Source organism: Conger conger, chromosome 1, assembly GCF_963514075.1.
Source record: "Conger conger chromosome 1, fConCon1.1, whole genome shotgun sequence".
In the NCBI taxonomy this organism is placed as follows: domain Eukaryota; kingdom Metazoa; phylum Chordata; class Actinopteri; order Anguilliformes; family Congridae; genus Conger; species Conger conger.
Genome location: NC_083760.1, coordinates 60,144,714 through 60,162,920, shown reverse-complemented (window position 1 = coordinate 60,162,920; position 18,207 = coordinate 60,144,714). Strand labels below are relative to the sequence as shown.

Below are 18,207 nucleotides of genomic sequence, written 5' to 3'. Positions count from 1 at the left end.
AAATTGCCATCAATCTACACTCAATGTCCCATAATGGAAAAGTGAAAACATGTTTTTAGAAATAAATTAGAAATCTCTAACTTATAGAAGTATTAATTTGGCAAAGTCCAACCGAGCTGTCATATGCTGTCTAGCCACTCAACCATAAAGGCCTGATGGATGGAGTGCTGTTGAGATGGTCATCCTTCCAGCAGGTTCTCCCACCTCTTTGTTAGAATGACCTTTGTGTTCCTGGTCACCTCCCTGACCGGTTACTCAGTTTGGCTAGAAGGCCAGCTCTAGGAAGAGTCCTGGTGGTTCCAAACTTTTTCCATTTCACAATTATAGAGACCACTGTGCTCCTGGTTACAATCAAAGCTTTATACCCTTGCCCTGATCTATGCCTCACCACAATTTTATCTCAGAGGTCTACAGAGAGTTCCTTGGAATTTATGGCTTGCTTTTTGTCCTGACATGCTGTCTGAATTGTGGGACCTCTTACACACAGGTGTGTGCCTTTCTAAACTATGTCCAATCAATTCAATTTGCCACAGGAGGACTCCAATCAAGTTCTAGACACATCCCAAAGATGCAACGAAGCACAATTTAGAGTGCCACAGCAAAGGGTCTGAATACTTATGTAAATGATAGATTTCAGTTTATGATTTTTAATAAATATCTAAAAACATGTTTTCACTTGGCTTATTGAGTGTAGATTGATGGGCAATTTTGATCTATTTAAAATGAAATCTACAACATTATAAAGTATGGTCTATATACTTCCTGAAGCCACTGTATTTTTTTCTATTATTTTAAGGCGTGCATAGCATAAGTAATTTCTGTTTGATGAAACTGTGGTTGTGTGTATGGGCAAGTACTGTATAAGGGCGCATATTCACAGAAAGACACCCCTTCTCTTTTTGTGTTCAGCTCAAAAAAAGGCTTACCTTGGCACAGCGGAAGCAAATGTGTTTGTGAGTGGGTTGTAAATATTTTATTATTTGGTGACTGCTTTCTGTAATGTAAGGTATGGTAATGTGTACACCCATATTGAGAATATTTCTGTTTATTGTTTATGATGTGTCTTTGTATACCTGTGTAGGAAATTTACAGTGATGTTCTGTTTTTACCTGTTTGCCATTTCCAATGGTATAGCCCCCCAGGGTTTGCCTTCCAACAACAAGCTATTTAAAGCAGTCTGTTTTAGATGGTGGGGGGCAGTTGTGGAGAACTGTCATCTGTTTAGTGATGTAGCAGGTTCTTGATGTTAAGCAATTGTTATTTTATTTTGTGGGTAATGCTGATGTACGTAGGTGTTTATTATTTTCGGGATTACACAGGGGGTGAAGATGAGGACTAGGAAACCGCTGGCTTTGACCAATCCAAGGATATCCATCAGGGGTCAGCAGACCCAGACTGCGAGCTGCTGCTCTTATCCCAACCTGATATTTTATAATAATTTCTTAATAACTTAACTTAATGAATAACTCTTTTTGCGTGCATATATGGAACACTTGACTGCCATCTATTAGTGAACCAGTGTTGGTGCGCAGAACTAATAATCTAAGTCAGTAATTGTTAGAAACAAAAACTTTCATTTATGCATCCAGGAATGGAATTGGAATTGTCTAAGCATGGTGGAAGGGCACCCAAACCAAATTTACTCCATGCCATTGATGGTCTACAAGAACCTTTCACAGTTGGAACACTTTTCTGTTGCCTACTTTTTCCACTATGTGTACAGACAGACATGGAAATCCACCCACTTGTGAGTTTCCGTATCAACCCTAATTTGGCACACATGATTCTGAGGCTTGCCATTTCAACAAGCACTCAAGCTGTAGAATGAGGTGCTTTGTGTGGTTTGGAGTAAAAACCTACAAGACAGTAGATCTCCTCCAGGAACAGGATTGGGCCAGTCCTGGCCTAAAACATGGAGCTTGTTTAAAATAGTGTGAATTAATCTTGAGAAAGAGCTACACCTTGTAGTTTCCTTGTGTTCTGACAACTTTATTATCCATCTTTTTTAGTTTATTTCTTTTATTTTGTGTTGAAGGAATTGGATTTTCTTTTTCTGTTGGAACATCATAGCTTTCATATCCTGGCTGAATACATCACTCTGGCCTGGGAATTTGGATTGTGAAATCAGCCTGGCAACCCGACACACAGCACAGCCTGCAGCTTTGGAACACTTCCTGTCTTCCGCCCAGACAGAGGTGCTAAAGCAGCATTAAAAGAGGCGTTCTTTAAAACAGACTCGGCCAAATCGGCACTTGCGCTACCGGCGTCATATCTCGCCAAGAATCCTTCGGGAGATATCAGCAAAGAGAAAGGGGGAAGAGGGAACTGAGAAGCAGGTTTAGCTGTAGCTGTTGATTCATTTCCTGTAAGGTGCCGACTTCCTATTTTCAATATGTGCGACGCGGACCGACGACACTCACAGTCTCGCATACACACGCGTTCGCACTCGAAACACAAAGGTGGGAGTCCAGAAGGTGTAATCATTACACGCGCACAGAGGTAATAACTGCATTGACAGGGGAAGGCGAATGTATTTATCTCCATTTGAGCAACGGAATCCGGGAGAGAAAAGCAATTGGAAAAGCATCAGCCGACCAGACGAAGAGTGGAAGGTCAGAGGTCACCCAATACCTTCTCTGATGGGTGTGTACGCCGGCCCCTCGCTCTCCCCCCAAACAATATCACGCGAGGACGGAGGAACGCCCGCCATGCAGCGGAGGAGGGTATCGCTGTGTAATTATAGAGATAACACGGACCCGCAGAGCTGCACCTGACACGAGCGCGCGAGTCAGCTCTGATGTACTCCCCGCCGCGACTCGGACACCCACCTCGTATTTCAGCGGGCCGGGCGGGGGGGCAGGGAGCCGAAACGCGCCTCGGGGGGGTGGGGTGGGGGGACGGGCGGTCCGATAACGGCGGGCGGAGGCACATATCTCTCTGAAGCTCTGTATGTGCAACCGCCAGGGACGAGGACCGTCGACGGGGGAGGCCGCCATCTCGGGGAACGGACGTGACCGCACCGACGCCGCAGCGAGATAAAAGATAAAAAGCGCACGCTCCCTTTTCTGACTTCATTGTTCTTTCTTCTCTTTTTTTTTTGACAGGGCCGGTTGTAAAAAAATCTGTTGATTGCATTTCACATAAATGTGAGCATAGACTGTGCAATCGGGCCATTGGCAATCAAAGACCATCTATGTTGTGTTACAAGCTTATTTACATGCAAGATTAATGGGTTGATTTCCTTACTCAATGGTTGGGTGTTAGTTGTAACATTGTAGGGGAAAAAATGTCGGCATTATATTTACTTGGATATACTTGGAGCTGACCAATGAAAGACCATCTATGCTGTTACTAGCTCATTAATGGGAGAGTATCAGTTCTGATTGGTCAGCTCCAAGTATATAATGCATATATAATGTGAGCACTTTTAGTCTGTGACGCAGAACTTGGTTTGAAGAACACGAGTCATATCACAGAAAAAGTCAGTGTTTCAATGTCTCTCATACAAAAGCCTCATAACATGAAGAAGGAGACAAAACTGCTCAGCTCATGAGAATGCAAGTTGCAAATATCCACAATTTGTATGATTTCACGGTCTGGAATGTGAGCTGAGGTGGAACAAATTAACAGTGGGACTGAAGGAGAATGTAAATGAGTGTGTGCAATGGACTGAGCTCGAAGAAAAACCAACAAACTTGCTGAATTCCTACCTGATGTGGGTCCTGCCCATTGTATCTACCTCAGTCAGTTAGCAGTGAGGTGACCAATGACCAGAGCTTCAGGGGTCGGTTAAGTCAACCAGACCTCCTTTAATGAAAGATATCTTCTTGCACAGAGTTCGATATTTTCATAATCTAGCCTACAGCAGAACCTCAGAGATTCCAGTCTTGCATTTTCAAAAAAGAAAACATTACAAATTATAAGTAGAAATGGCAGTGCACTGCCGCAGCAACATCCATTCGGTCTCGCCATGAAAAGGAAAGCCCTTCAAACTGCGGACGACTGCTGCCATCCACTGCCCTCTGGTAGGAGACTAAGGGCAAGGAAAAATACCTACAAAAAGTCATTTGTCCCCTCTGTAATCACCATCCTCAATAATGGACTAACCAGAGACTTGGACCTGCGGATGTAGCTGACAGTGACCAGATGATATTTGAATGGCTGTCTATGGTCGTCTAATGTCTGCTGGCCTGCTTTTAACCAGTGTATTGTCTGTGTTATCTATAATGAGGAATGAGCTGAAGGAAAGTTTCCATTTTATTTTATATTTAATGGACAATAAAGTTTTTCTATACTGCTCTATAATGTAGTGTGTTGATTACAGAGAAACTGAAACAGTGATCTGGCAACGAGTAGGCAGCTTCCAGCTACCCAGCTAAATTTAAACTTCTATTACTATTAATTAATAAAAAAACATCCATTAACACGTCGAGCAATGCATTAAAACTCATTTTATTGCACACAAGTTTTTGTCTTCTTTTGCGGCTCCTTTAGAAACTTGCTTCCGACTCACTGATTTTAAATGGATCCAATATGCAGTTACAGATATATATTGTTTTTCCAGTTTTCTATTAAATAAAAGTAGTGAATCATTTCCATTTAATGCTCACATCAGTGATAACAAAGAATCTATGCATTTTATATTAAGGTGCTTGAAAATGCATAACTGTTTATTTCTGGGTTCATAACCTGTTTTATTGACCAGTCGTTCTGTAACCGGGATTCACATCTCGTTCACTGCTTTTTTGTTTACTGCATTTCTAGTTTACTGTAGTAGCTAACTGAACAGCCGTTTGGGGTTTTTCGGTTCCCCGTTTTCTGCGCCCTCTCTGAGGTTGCCACACTGCCAAAGTGTTTATGAATCTCATGCATGAAAATCAGAAACTCCATTAGAGAAGCAAATCAGATTTTGATTTCGGAATTCAATCAAATTTGTAAACAACGTTGACAAACAAATATGTTCGTAAGTGCACAATTTTATCCAGACACAATAAAAACACAATATACTGTATGACTTCCCTTTTGTAACTGATGAAAAACTGAACACTGGAGTCAGTAGTGAAAGTTAAGGCCGAAAGTCATGCCTGTATCTTTGGGAATGTCTGAACGGACGTGTGCGGCTCTGAAAGCCGTTAATCCCCCTGGCTGCCGCGGTGACATATGGCGTGTTGGCGGTCTCCGCCGGGCCCCGGGGCGAGGGCTGTGTCCTGGCAGCGGCGGCGGCGGGTCGGCTCGGTCTGCGGGCGTTTAGCGCGGGGGTCGCCCGCTGCCCGGGGTCGAGGCCCCGGCTGGCCTCAAGCGGGGAGCGCATATGTCCGCCCAGCGCCGCCTGTCCCCGCTCCAGCGGACCAGACGCCCCCACAGACCCGCCGGCCCGGCCCCGCTGTAGCCGAGGCAACGCTGCCTCCTGGTGTCAGGGTTCAGCGCTGCTCTGGACGGAGAGGGGGCCGAGCACGACACGCATGGGGGGAGAGAGAGGGGTGTGACGGGCAGACGCTATGAGTGGAGTGCAATCGTGTGTGTGTGTGTGTGTGTGTGTGTGTGTGTGTCCATGTGTGTGTGTGTGTGTGTGTGTGCCCAGGTGTGTGCGTGTGTGTGTGTGTGTGTGTGCCCAGGTGTGTGCGTGTGTGTGTGTGTGCCCAGGTGTGTCTGCGTGTGTGTGTGTGTGTGTCCAGGTGTGTGCGTGTGTGTGTGTGTCCAGGTGTGTGCGTGTGTGTGTGTGTGCCCATGTGTGTGTGCATGTGTGTGTGTGTGTGTGTGTGTGTGTCTGTGCCCAGGTGTGTGCGCGTGTGTGTGTGTGTGCCCAGGTGTGTGCGTGTGTGTGTGTGTCCAGGTGTGTGCGTGTGTGTGTGTGTCCAGGTGTGTGCGTGTGTGTGTGTGCGTGTGTCCAGGTGTGTGCGTGTGTGTGTGTGTGTGTCTGCGTGAGTGTATGAGTCTGTGTGTGTGTGTGAGTGTCCAGGTGTGTGCGTGTGTGTGTCTGCGTGAGTGTATGAGTCTGTGTGTGTGTGTGTGTGTGTGTGTGTGTTTGTATGCGAGTGTATGTGTCTGCGTGAGTGTATGAGTCTCTGTGTATGTGTGAGAGTGTGTGTGTCTGTGTGAGTGTATGAGTCTCCGTGTGTATCTGTGTGTACCTGTGTGTGTGTCTATGTATCCATGTGCATGTACGCATGTGTATGTATATATGTGTGTGTGTGTGTGCACGCGCGTGTGTGCGTCACAAACAGTAGCAGTGGCACCAAGAAGAGAGAGAACCAGGAAATTGAGCCAGTGGACAGTTTATGATAAAATATGTCATTTAATGCATTTTCGTATTGGTCTGCAGAAATATCTATAAAGGTACTGTATACTACAAACATGAACATCTGTTTACAAAGGCATTACGGATATACATCAAAAACAATACTGATAAATTACATCAAATATGACACATTTACATTCATTGTTTAATCTTAAAAAAATAATAATAATTTGGAGTTGTTGGGGAAAACAATGACAATGAACATAAATGGCATGACACACTTTTAGTCTCTCTTCGTAAACCTCTCTTGATGGTTTTAACACATACCATGCTATTACTGATTGGACATCAGTCATGTTTTGGCACGTTTTACCATGTATACGCCCATTATGTATTGCTTTGACAACGGTGGTTTCCCTCACGGTCATGTTATTCAAAATATACAATAAATTTAAAAATAATCTAAATCTAAAACGTAAATCGCTCAGCAACAACACATTGTGTTGTGTGGCTGTTTGAACACAGAAACCAAGGAGTCAAAGTCAACCTGAAGACAAGCCAAACCCCCAGCTTGTGCCCAGTGGGTCGACAGTGGGCCAACAGAGCCACTCTTAGAATGGTCACAGAACAGCCACGGAGTGTAAAGGGATCCCTGTTTCACAGAGGGGGTAACACAGCCATCGAGTGAGGGGACAGTGGCACAGCGCCATATGGTGGCGGAGGCCAGAACTGCACCCTCGGGGTCCACAGCGCGAGGGATTACTGGGACACGGGGGGCCGATGACAGTGCTGAGGCAGACTTTGGCAGCTGAGCTCGGCCAGTTTTTTTGCCTTCGCTAAAGAGCTTTAACTTTAACTGATTACTCCGAGCCCCAGTTTTTGCAAGAAAGGCATGTAGATAATTATCGTTATGAATAACTGGCTTAAAATAATGCTGTATAAATAAGAGGGCTGAGATAAGAGGGGGCAGAGCGAGTTTAAAATGAGTTCCCTGTTGCAAAGCCTGAACACTAATTGTACGGCATATGGTTGGGTGCCATTGTAGGTGTGCGCACGCAACACACACATGTGCATACATGTTCCAACACAAAATACAGACACACCTCATGCCATGGTGTACCCGTAACTCCCACAATGCAATGCGACAAGCAGCCGGTCTCTGAGGACTTCCTGACTGGGGTATTCTGGGAGTTTGAGCATGTTGATACTGGAGAGGGAACAGAAGAGCAAGGGGGTTATGCTTAACACTCTTTAACAGGCTTAGAGAACATCTTTCTTAGAGAATATCTGCCAAAAGGTTAACAAAAGTTAAACTGCAGATGTTCTTCAGAAGGCCTCGAAGGCATTTAACAGAAGATAATGATAATGCATAAAGATAACTGAATTTAATAGACATTTTTCTCTTCCCCCAATCTTGGTCATATTCAAACCGCCTACATTTCAAACAGCATAAAGTTTCGGTTTGACATTATTTTTATGACTTAAGATCACCGATCTACCACACAAGGATAATTTAACGCAAATACAGCTTATGTAGCTTTACATTTATTGCCACATTACATGGCCATAAAAAGTCACTTTGTTTCAGGTGCGACTCTTTTGCTGGCCTTTACGGAGGGAGCATCTCAGTCACTCGGGCAGTGAATCAGTCTGTGAGAGAGAGAGGCAATGATTTCCAGGCCTGCTGCCTCCTGTCGCAGTCAAACCACAGAACCTGGACCGTCTAAAGGGCAGCGCTGTTATTTTCCCTCGGTGCAAAAAAAGGCCAGTTGTTTACAGTCCAAAGGGCCACTGATTTAGTGCAACCTTTAAGCTGCTGAAGCGATTGCATGTAGGAGCAGGTCTGTGGAGAGCAGCCTTCACTCTCTCCTCACACTCTGCTTTTATGTAGAGAAATCCCTCGGTGATCGACACACGCACATGTACACACAAACACACACACACACACACACACACACACACACACACGCTTGCTTGTGGCACTGTGTGCATATGATCCGTTTTCATATACTTTCCTGTGTTCAATTGATCGTGCCTGGTGCAACTGAGCTAACCAGGACCAGAAGGCAGCGTCTGCAAGTTTTGAGTATTTCATAGGTTCCAACACACCAGACAAGCTCAGTAAAGCGTAGAAAGGTATTTGAATACAAAGCAATTACATATGTGATGCATGTGTCTGATTCACATGCGTAGCCTATGTGCAGGGTGTGTGTGTGTGTTGTGTGTATGTGCGTGTGCAAGCGCACATGTGTGGATATGTTTGTGTGAGTGTGTGTGTGTGTGTGTGTGTGTGCACACTCACCAGGTGCTGGATGTGGGCAGTAGGTTGGAAGTGTAGGGCACAGCAGCGATGGTGAACTTCTGTAAGCCGCTCCCCCCCATCAGGTATGCAAAGCCACCATGGGGCACCCGGGAACTAAGAGTGAGAGAAGGGAAGAAGGAGAAATAAGGAGGGAAGGAGAGAAGGTGAGAATTAGGGAGAGTGAGATGGAGAGAAAGAGAACAGGAGTAAGAAAGGAATAAAGAAAAAACAAGGGGTAAGAAGACAACATGATGTTATCATACCATAAAGAGCTACAAAGTGACGCATGTCTCTAGAAACGGACAGGATGCTTTGCCCAAACTCAGGGGATGAAGGTTTTCATTTGAGCTGAGGCAGAGCTGATGCACATTGGAGAAAGGCACTTATCCCAGCAGCTTCACTAACACACCCTGCACATTAACCAAGTCAGCCGGCATGAGAGAGAAGAATAATGCAGCTGACACAAGCAAGGCCCACCCCCATGTCACTCCAAATCAACAAAGGCGTTTGTTGGCACTGTTCTCAAACTCATTCTGTACTTGGTTGAAAGCGGCTCAAACTGGCAGCTACAGTCACTGGGTTCAAATAAGTTGAATATCCTAGCCTGGGTGCTGAGAAGCGGCTTGTTTTCAGACACATGACAGTGTTGCCTGAGTAGTTTGCCAGAGTTTCTAAGACTAAACACGGCTGATAATGAAGAAATAAAGGGAGCGGTCACTCATGCATTTCCCAAAGACAAACGGAGCGTGTCTGACTGGGGCATCATGGCCCCCACCACGCACTCCCCGCCCCCCCCCCCCCCCCCTCTTAATTACATAATCTGTGAGTACGAGTCAGAGTCCTCAGGTAACCCACCTGCCAGTGACAAACTGAAGCAGCAGAACTCTCTCCTCCTGCGTCAGACTCTGCACCACCTCCCAGAACCACTGCAAAACAACAACCTCAACATTAAACCCACAAAACGAGAACCCCAACATTAAACCCCAAAAACGAGAACCCCAACATGAAACCGCAAATAAGAACCCCAACATTCAACCACAAAATAAGAACCCCAACATTCAACCACAAAAACAAGAAGCCCAACATCAAAACCCACATAAGAACGCCAACATTAAACCCCAAAATAAGAACCTCAACATTAAACCACAAAAACAAGAAGCCCAACATCAAAACCCAAATGGGAACCCCAACATTAAACCCCAAAATAAGAACCTCAACATTAAACCACAAAAACAAGAAGCCCAACATCAAAACCCAAATAAGAACCCCAACATTAAACCCCAAAATAAGAACAAAAGTTGAGCGCGTAACTACCGTTCCTTGAATTCTAGATGACCGGCAGAGACTGTGCTTCAGCACATTAGGATTCTCGCACAGGTTGAGGCCACATAACAATAGTCACCTGTGACATGGATGACACAAGGCAGCCCCCATAAGTACCTAGGTCACCCACCGAACTGTTCTCACGGAACCTTCCTACAAGACTTAGAGAGACAGGGAACTCTGATGGTCATCCAGAATTTATAGACGGTGCTTTAGGACATTTGGATGACTCTTACCAACATAGTCAGGAGGAAACTTATCCTTTTCATGACAGCAAAGGTGTTGGCAATATGGCCACTGAAACATCATGGTGAGGAGCTACTTTAACCCTATAGATGCAGGAAAAGGTGCATGGTGAAGCCTTTAATTTCCTCAGGTATAGGAAGGGCTTTTGACAAGACAAAAAGGTTGTCAGACCTATGAAGCCTGGCCATCAAGGTTGCAACGCATGCATCTTGGCCTAGCTGATAGGGCGTGAAGCATCACAACATGCTTCACTGATGCAATGGTCAAGAAAAGTAGTCTTAAGACAACCACTTGAATTGGGCCACCCCATAGGCTCAAAGGGGAGGACTGGCAAAGGGTCTCACAACTGTGGGTAAGTCCTATGCACACCCAGTGCGGTTCAAGGCAGATTTAGCCATCCTGAAGCCATGCTTCAGGAAGCAAGCAACCAATGTGTGTGTGTTCACAATGTCTGATTGCCCACTTGGCATGGCAGCTATACTCCTTATTTTAGAGGTAGACTTGTTAGCATATATCACGGGCACTGAACAAATACTGGACTTCAATATGTGACTCATACCATGTTGCAAGAGTTATGCTCACAAAGAATGGGTGGAGAGTTCCCGGGACTTCAGGATGGTGTGCGCAACTGCCTGATCACATGACATCAGTAGTGGCTCCGGCCCCTCAGAGGTCAAACACAAAATCACAGGCGATCTGGGTCCGGATGCCATAAGCGACCACCAGTTGTGTTTGGAGACCCTGGCATGAGTAGAGCTTCATGTACCCGACTCCGTGAAGTGGTCAGCACATGTGCTGTGACCTGATTGTCATGTGTGGTGTCCTAATTTGGCTACCTGGTCGAGCAGGTGGGTAAGAATGATCAACATTGGCTCAGGAGGTAAGAGCAGTCGTCTGGCAGTTGGAGGGTTGCCGGTTCGATCCTGCCCTAGGTGTGCTGAAGTGTCCCTGAGCAAGACACCTTGCATAGCAGCCAATTGGTGTGTGTGTGCATGGGTGAATGAGAAGCATCATTCACCCATTCACCCAGGTGGGCGGTTCAAACGTAGGAGGCAAACAAATCCGAATTGGCCTTGCTGAATCTGCGCTAGATTTGTTCCACCACCTGGGTCTCCATTCCCCTGGGGAGGGCATCTGGCAGGACAAAAAAGGTGCTGTACCTCTGCTGTCTATCAGGTCAACCCCCAAGGAGGAACCAGGTCAGCAGCAGCTGCTGCACCACCCCCAAAGCAGAGGTACAGTCTGTCTGCACAAGAACATGCTTCCCCTCCAGGACTAGCAAGAATTGTTTTAGCACCATGTACAGATCTGGCTTGCAATGGTGCAAGAGCCCCTGCAATGCCCTGGTGACACTGAGGGACCAAGAGGCTGAATGGAAGAATTAAGTTGATATGTTTGGCCCATGAAGACAATGGAGAAATATATACGGTAATGGGAACCGGAAAAAAATCCTCTCGGTCCATGGATGAACCAGTCCCCTTGTGTGACACTCTGGAACATGTCCCCTACGCGCAGCATATGAAATAGCAGGACTTTTATAAATCTGTCAAAGCCCATCAGCTCAAGGATGGGGCGAAACCCTTCCCTTATTGGATTTGAAAGGAATGTCGAGTAGAACCCACTGCAGTATGTGCGGTCCTACTCGCTCTATAGCATCCTCCCCCAGGAGGGATGTAACCTCCTGGGAGAGGGACAGGGGGTGTATGGAATTGCTGACCACAGACATTGCGATCCGTTCCATTTTGGAGGGCGGTGACCAAATTGCAGATGGTGCCTCTGATACAGAGTAGACACCACCCAGGGTCTGAGGTTTGGGATGCCCAGCAACTTAAGTGATGCTGGCAGAACCACTGGACAAGGCATCAGGCGACCCGACTGCTGGAAGTGGGTGCATGTGCGGTGACCTGACTGCCACATGTGTGGTGTCCTTATTTGGCCACCTGGTTGGGCAGGTTGGTAAGCCTAAGCGTCGCCCAGAAGGACCACCTTGCCCAGATACAGGTACTGGCCTTCTCCGCAAATCAGCGACTGCCGTTTAGTGCAGTCAACTTGCATGATGTGCTCTCACTGGAACAGAGCAAAGAACCCTTCACTCTGCCTCCAACAGGGCGGATTGAGACAGCCAGGCTTGGGAACATGCCAGTGTCATCGCCAAAATAACCTTCCCAGTTCCCTTGACATAAATGCAAATGCCTGCAGCGATGCATCACACATTGACAGAGCCGCTGCGTCCTCTGACCCCCATGAAGTCTGGGGTAACGGCAGAATAAGGTGCTATGTCTCATGAGGAGACCGTTGGTCATAGGGCATTGTGGCTGAGGAGTGTGCACATCCACTCGAGGGGGTTCATCAGGGAAAGAATGCGGGAGGCAAGATTCAAACCAATAGGGGGCACTTGCCTGGCCCTTAGCTACCTGCATCCTGCATAGCAGCCAAATGCCTGCCATCACCCTGGAATGTTGTATTGGACACAAGAGAGTTTCATCCTCTATCCCTTTCTGGTCATAAAACCTGACGTAAGAGGCTGCTGCTTTTTCTTTTTTAGCTTAGAAGTTTTTAGAAGCAACGGCAATGGAAGCTGCAAGTGGTTTACAGCAGACACGCTGACCCGAGTTCATGGTTTCATTTGGATCAGTAGCTAGCAGCAATGGCTACCAGCTACCAGCAGCAAGAAAAAGTTTCTCCTGCCTTCCAATTGCAAGAAAATGTTTAGGAACAGATGGGCAGATGACGTGGGTACTCTGTTTTATAAGGTCTTGACCCGCACGTACGCGAGACATAGAGAATCCAAATGTGCTAAAGCACCACCTCTGATGGTCAGAAAGAATTAAATAGACCCCCAACACTGAATCCCAAAACAGCCCCCAACATAAAACCCTAAAATAAGAAGCCCAACATTAAACCCCAACATTAACCCTCCAAAACAAGAACCCCCACATTAAACCAACAAAACACAAATTGCAACATTAAAGCCCCAAAAGACCCCAACAGTAAACCCACAAACAGAAAATCAACGTTAAACCCCAATAGGACTTAAATCCACAAAGATGGGAGCCCTAATGTTAAATCACCAAACAAGAACCCCAAAATTAAATCCCCCAACAATACAACCCTAAAATAAGACATTCAGTATGATCATGTGATCACACCCAATTTCCCTCAACACTAAAGATGCAACAGTGATATTTGATATTCCACAGTGCGGCAGCTCACCTGGATGACTGGCTCATCCAGGTCATACCCGCTGGTGTATTCCGTGTTTCTGTTCCAGTCCGTCACATCAATCTCCGGCATTCCCGAGAGGAGCAGCTCCTGTCAAGCGACACGTTGCAGAAGGAAATCTGTCAGGAAGTGTGTGTGGGAGAGGCCCCCAGGGAAATGAGATTTTATACCAATTACAGGAGGAATGCTCAATTTGTAAATAGCACATGAAAACTCAACTGCTGCAGAGGAGCAGTTAAGAGACGCACGTTAAGATGGAAGGTGACATTTAAATAAAACACTTTTGTGCCATAACCCTGTGCGGTCAGGTAGGGAGGTGCCCGTAGGCTTTTATCCTTCCGTCCTGAAGTTTTGCTAGCAGATTGACTGCGTGCCCCAGACGTGTCTCCGTACAGATACACTCAATAAACACACAATGCAAACGTTGCACAATCTGCAGTGGAGAGGATCGATCTGGTAGAATGGGGGGTTGGGTGGGGGGGCGTCATCTCCAATCAGTCAACTCCGGCGAAACAGCAGTGAGAGGAAATTACAGCAGAGTGAACCCCTCCTGCTCGTCCCGAAGGTGACACTTGAATGGGGGGGGAGGGGGGTTGGGAGACAGTGAACAGGATTCTGAGCGTGAGACAGGGGTGCGGCGTGCGAGCTTGCGGGACTCACAAGCTCGTACTCGTCGAACAGCTGGATGAGGGACGGGGGGATGAAGGTGTGGAAGCCCTGCAGGAAGGCGTTGATCTGGGGCTGGATGGCTCGGGTCATCCTCAGCTCCGTCACCAGCTGCACGTATTCCGCCTGGATACCGGAGAAAGACACAGAGATAGAGAGGCACACTCAGTCCAGAGACACGATGAAGACAGTGAAGTGAGAAAAGCAAACGCACAGAGTCAGTCACCAAGACGCATAGACACAGTAGCAAGTCAAATGACGACTAAAGGCAGACCGAGTCACAGAGAAACATGGTGTCACAGAGGCGACAGAAAAACTTTCCCATTTATTGAGTGAATTTTCCTCATTACCGTTCCTCATCCCATCTCTCTCTGTGGTTACGCTCGGTGAAGTGAAGCTCTCGGGTCAGCACCCCACCCCCAACCACCACCACCTCGCTCACAGGTACCCCCTGCCCACACCCACCCACGGTTAGGCTGAAATTGCATGTGCACTGTCAAACAGAGCTGCACCACAATGGAGATTCAATACATCTCCCAGAGAACAAGACGAGAGAGACAAAGACAAAGAGAGAGGGAGGGGGGGGGGAGAGAAGGGGGGAGAGAGAGGGACAGAGGGAGAGAGAGAGAACAGGAGAGTGAGAGAGAGAGAGGGAGATAGGGGGAGGGAGAAAGGCAGACAGAGAGATGGAAATAGGGGGAGATGGGAGAAAGAGGGAAGAGAGATGGATGGGGTAGGAAAGAGAGATCGAGTGGGTAGAGACTAGAAAAAGAAAAAACAAAAACAAAAGAGAAGCAGAGAAGAGAATGGAATACAGATACACTCCTGCAGTCAGAACAAACAAACACACAGCAAGCTGTTTTAATTTGCTCCTCCTGTCCTGACCCACTGCGTGTCTGCAGCTGGATGCTGGCGCTGGCCGGTCTGAGCAGACCCAGCGTGGTTCAGGATCGTTTCTACTGACCTGCAGGCTCGCCCACCTGTCCATGGAGCTGGCAATTAGCTCCGAGCAGAACGCGGGCCTGTGGACATTCTGGCATCAATGACAGCGGGATAATGGCTCGTCCACAAACTATCAACTTCAGAGTGCGCTGTGCGCGTGTGTGCATGTGTGTGTGTGTATGTGTGTGTGCATGTGTGTGTGTGTCTGTGTGGCCAGATATAGCAGATCAAGCCAAGCACACCAGATCTGGCAGACCCTCAAACACATCAACGCACTCACCTTCAAACAGAACCTAGAAAAATGATTCTCCGTTATGCAACACTGGCCTCTACTGGTCACTTGCAGTATTTTGCGAGTGCACACGTGCACGCACCAAGAACACTCGCACGCGCACACACACGTACGCCCACACGCCTTTATACACACACACACACACACACACGTACGCCCACACGCCTTTATATACACACACACACACACACACACACACACACACACACACAAACCAACGGTTATTGGTTGCTATGTGTGTGTGTGTGTGTGTGTGTGTGTGTGTGTGTGTGTGTGTGTGTGTGTGAATGGGTGAATGACAAGCATCAATTGTAAGGCACTATAAAAATGCAAACCATTTACCACACAGACATACATACATACAAATACACATACACATCACACACCATATATACTTACATATACTAAAACAGACTTGGGTTCCCCTGTTAACTCAAAAGGGAGAAATCTAACCCCTCTATTTTATAAAAGGCTTGGAAGATCTGAATGAGTCATCAGAGAAGAGTGGAGAGACATAAGATCAAATATCAAGCAGCCAAATCCCTTCCATTGAGGGCTTCTTTATATGGGAAAAATTACTACTACTGTAATAGCAGAAATACTACTGCCGACCAAATTGCAACTTACTAATCAATCCAGATATCTCTCTCAGCTTGTGAAAACTGAGGCACTTAAACAAACTGAAGAAGCTGGTCACGTGACCAGACAGGCAGTCATAACCAACATCCTGCACAAACCTGTGTTCCCTCCCACCCTCAGACAAAAACTGTGTGCCAATGACAACCGTTAAATGACAGCACATTCACTTCATATAATAAATGCAGTATTTAAAGAGTAAGCACAACCTGGGAATAGCCCCAAGCAAACCTAAATAAAACTGTAAATCACTGCCTTAAAAGTAAGACATCTGCCTTTACAAAAAAAGATTACAATCTCAAATGCGCATCACAAATCTAACTTGTATAATTTTACATTTAAGCCACAAAAGCCTGAAAAGAAGATGCTGGCACACTTTAAATAATATCATCATATCAATAACATTAAGAACAAAAATGATCATATGAATACCAATGCTCCCATCCAATTTCCCATAAAAGTTTCAAACAAATGACTCATGCAAACCCTTTAGCAAAGTAGTGACAAACTGCTGAAACTCATGTCCCACACACTATTGCGCCACAGGATGTTTGTTTAAATACCCCCAGCTAACTGCGCTGGGGGCAAGGCGAAAGCTCCCTTCGACCGAGCAGCTGTTCTCTCCAGCTGTGCCGAGGATAACCGCGTTTCAACGCCTCCGCCGTCGCCGCCGATGGAAACAACAGGAATGACGCGCTGATTAAGAAAGCGCCATTAAATATAAAATATGCCCAGAGTCGCGGCTCACAAAAGGCCGCTGATAGCTGGTGACCGGAGATTTAAACACGGCGGAACAGATGGGAATTTAATGTCGTTCATTGTTTTAAACTGATGAAAACGCATACGTTTTCATCTTTACGGGCGTATCAAATTCAAATACGTATCTCTACAGCACACAGTTGGGAACGTGAGCCGCGAATCCAACAAAGAAGAAAATTCCACCCCGGGGGGAGGTTATGTGCTCTGGGACCAGTCCCGAAATGAGGACCTTGTGCCGAAAGGGGATTAATGGAGTAGCCACGGTTGCATAATACGCGTGAAAGACAATGTTTTGCTAACACTCAAAGAGACGCAATGTTGTCATCATCCATTGCCTGCAAGCAGGGCTTAAGTTAAGTGTGCCATTTGTGACCATAGCTTCTTCTGCCTTGATATTATTTCAGTAGCAGAGTAAAATCCCAACACTTGACTGTTTATCATGATAACACATATTTCATCTGACTGAATTATCACCAAGGAAGATTAACCTATTTTTGTGACATTTAATAATGTGATTTAAGCTACAAAAAAGGAATAATTTTACTTGTCTTAACATTTTAATGAAATTGATGGAAAAACCAGCAAAACCTGGTCAGCGAATCAAACAGCAGTTGAAACTTCAGTCAGAGAACTAATATTCTAATTTCTCCCCTTTCTCTTCAATTGAAATCGCCATGTGCGCCTCTCAAGTTAAAGCTATAGGATCTGACCCTGCCCACCAGGAAGGCGAATGAGCTCACCTGCCAACCTGGCAACCTTAACACCCTACAGAGACTGGCAGGGTTGTACATACTGTACGCCTCCAGGCTTGATGAAGACTGGATCACAACTAAAATACTTTTCCTAAAAAAAAAGGGACTTCAACTTCTACAGCATTAAGCAAAAGCTCAGTTTTAAAAACAAGCAACTTATCCAAAAGAGACTCAAAGGAGAAGGTGCAGGGGAATTAGCTGTGGGAGTTCCGAGAAACATTTCTGAGTCGTATTGTGGGGAATAGTCGCGGAACCTAAGAATATATAATGTCGAGAGCAGGCCGTTCTAGAGAGTTCCCAGCACTGTGTCAGGCCTGGATTTGAACACCCCAGGGGTCCTCGCCTCTATTACATGACCCAGCATGCTATTCCAGGCACTGACAATTCTCTGTGGGGAAAAAAACTACTTCCTGATACCAGTGTAGAAATTACCCTCAACTAGTCCAGCTATGCCCCTGGTCTACTCCTGTGATTTATACTCAAGACTTTTTGCGATATATCCCTGTGTCACGCTGGCTTTTTAAACTACTACAGTGCAATGCCTAAGTCCTGCTTCAGTCAGCTACTATGAATTTTCAAATGGATAAGACTATAATTTTATTGAAATTAGAATGTTAATTTTGTGTCCCCCACATGCATACAATTACACACAGCTATTTTGAATGCAATTTGCTGGGTTTCTGCCCATTTCTGTATTTTGTTTAAATCTTCTTGGATTACCTTGTACTAAATACCAAACTGCTGACTAGACTCACTTTTCTTTCTCACTTTTTTTGGCAATTTTGTAAATGCAACCATTTTGCTACCAACACCATTACTGAGATCACCA

At 46.0% G+C, this 18,207-nt stretch overlaps 1 protein-coding gene across 1 annotated transcript in view; it reads right to left on the bottom strand.

Annotated features, from left to right (window-relative positions):
* Positions 1-6,275: 6,275 nt before the first annotated feature.
* hace1 (HECT domain and ankyrin repeat containing E3 ubiquitin protein ligase 1) overlaps positions 6,276-18,207 on the bottom strand; it is a 37,376-nt gene continuing 25,444 nt past the window's right edge. Inside the window, 5 exon segments of the mRNA XM_061241516.1 lie at positions 6,276-7,445; positions 8,541-8,654; positions 9,396-9,466; positions 13,323-13,421; positions 13,992-14,123. Coding sequence (XP_061097500.1) covers positions 7,343-7,445; positions 8,541-8,654; positions 9,396-9,466; positions 13,323-13,421; positions 13,992-14,123 — 519 coding nt within the window. The 3' untranslated portion in view covers positions 6,276-7,342.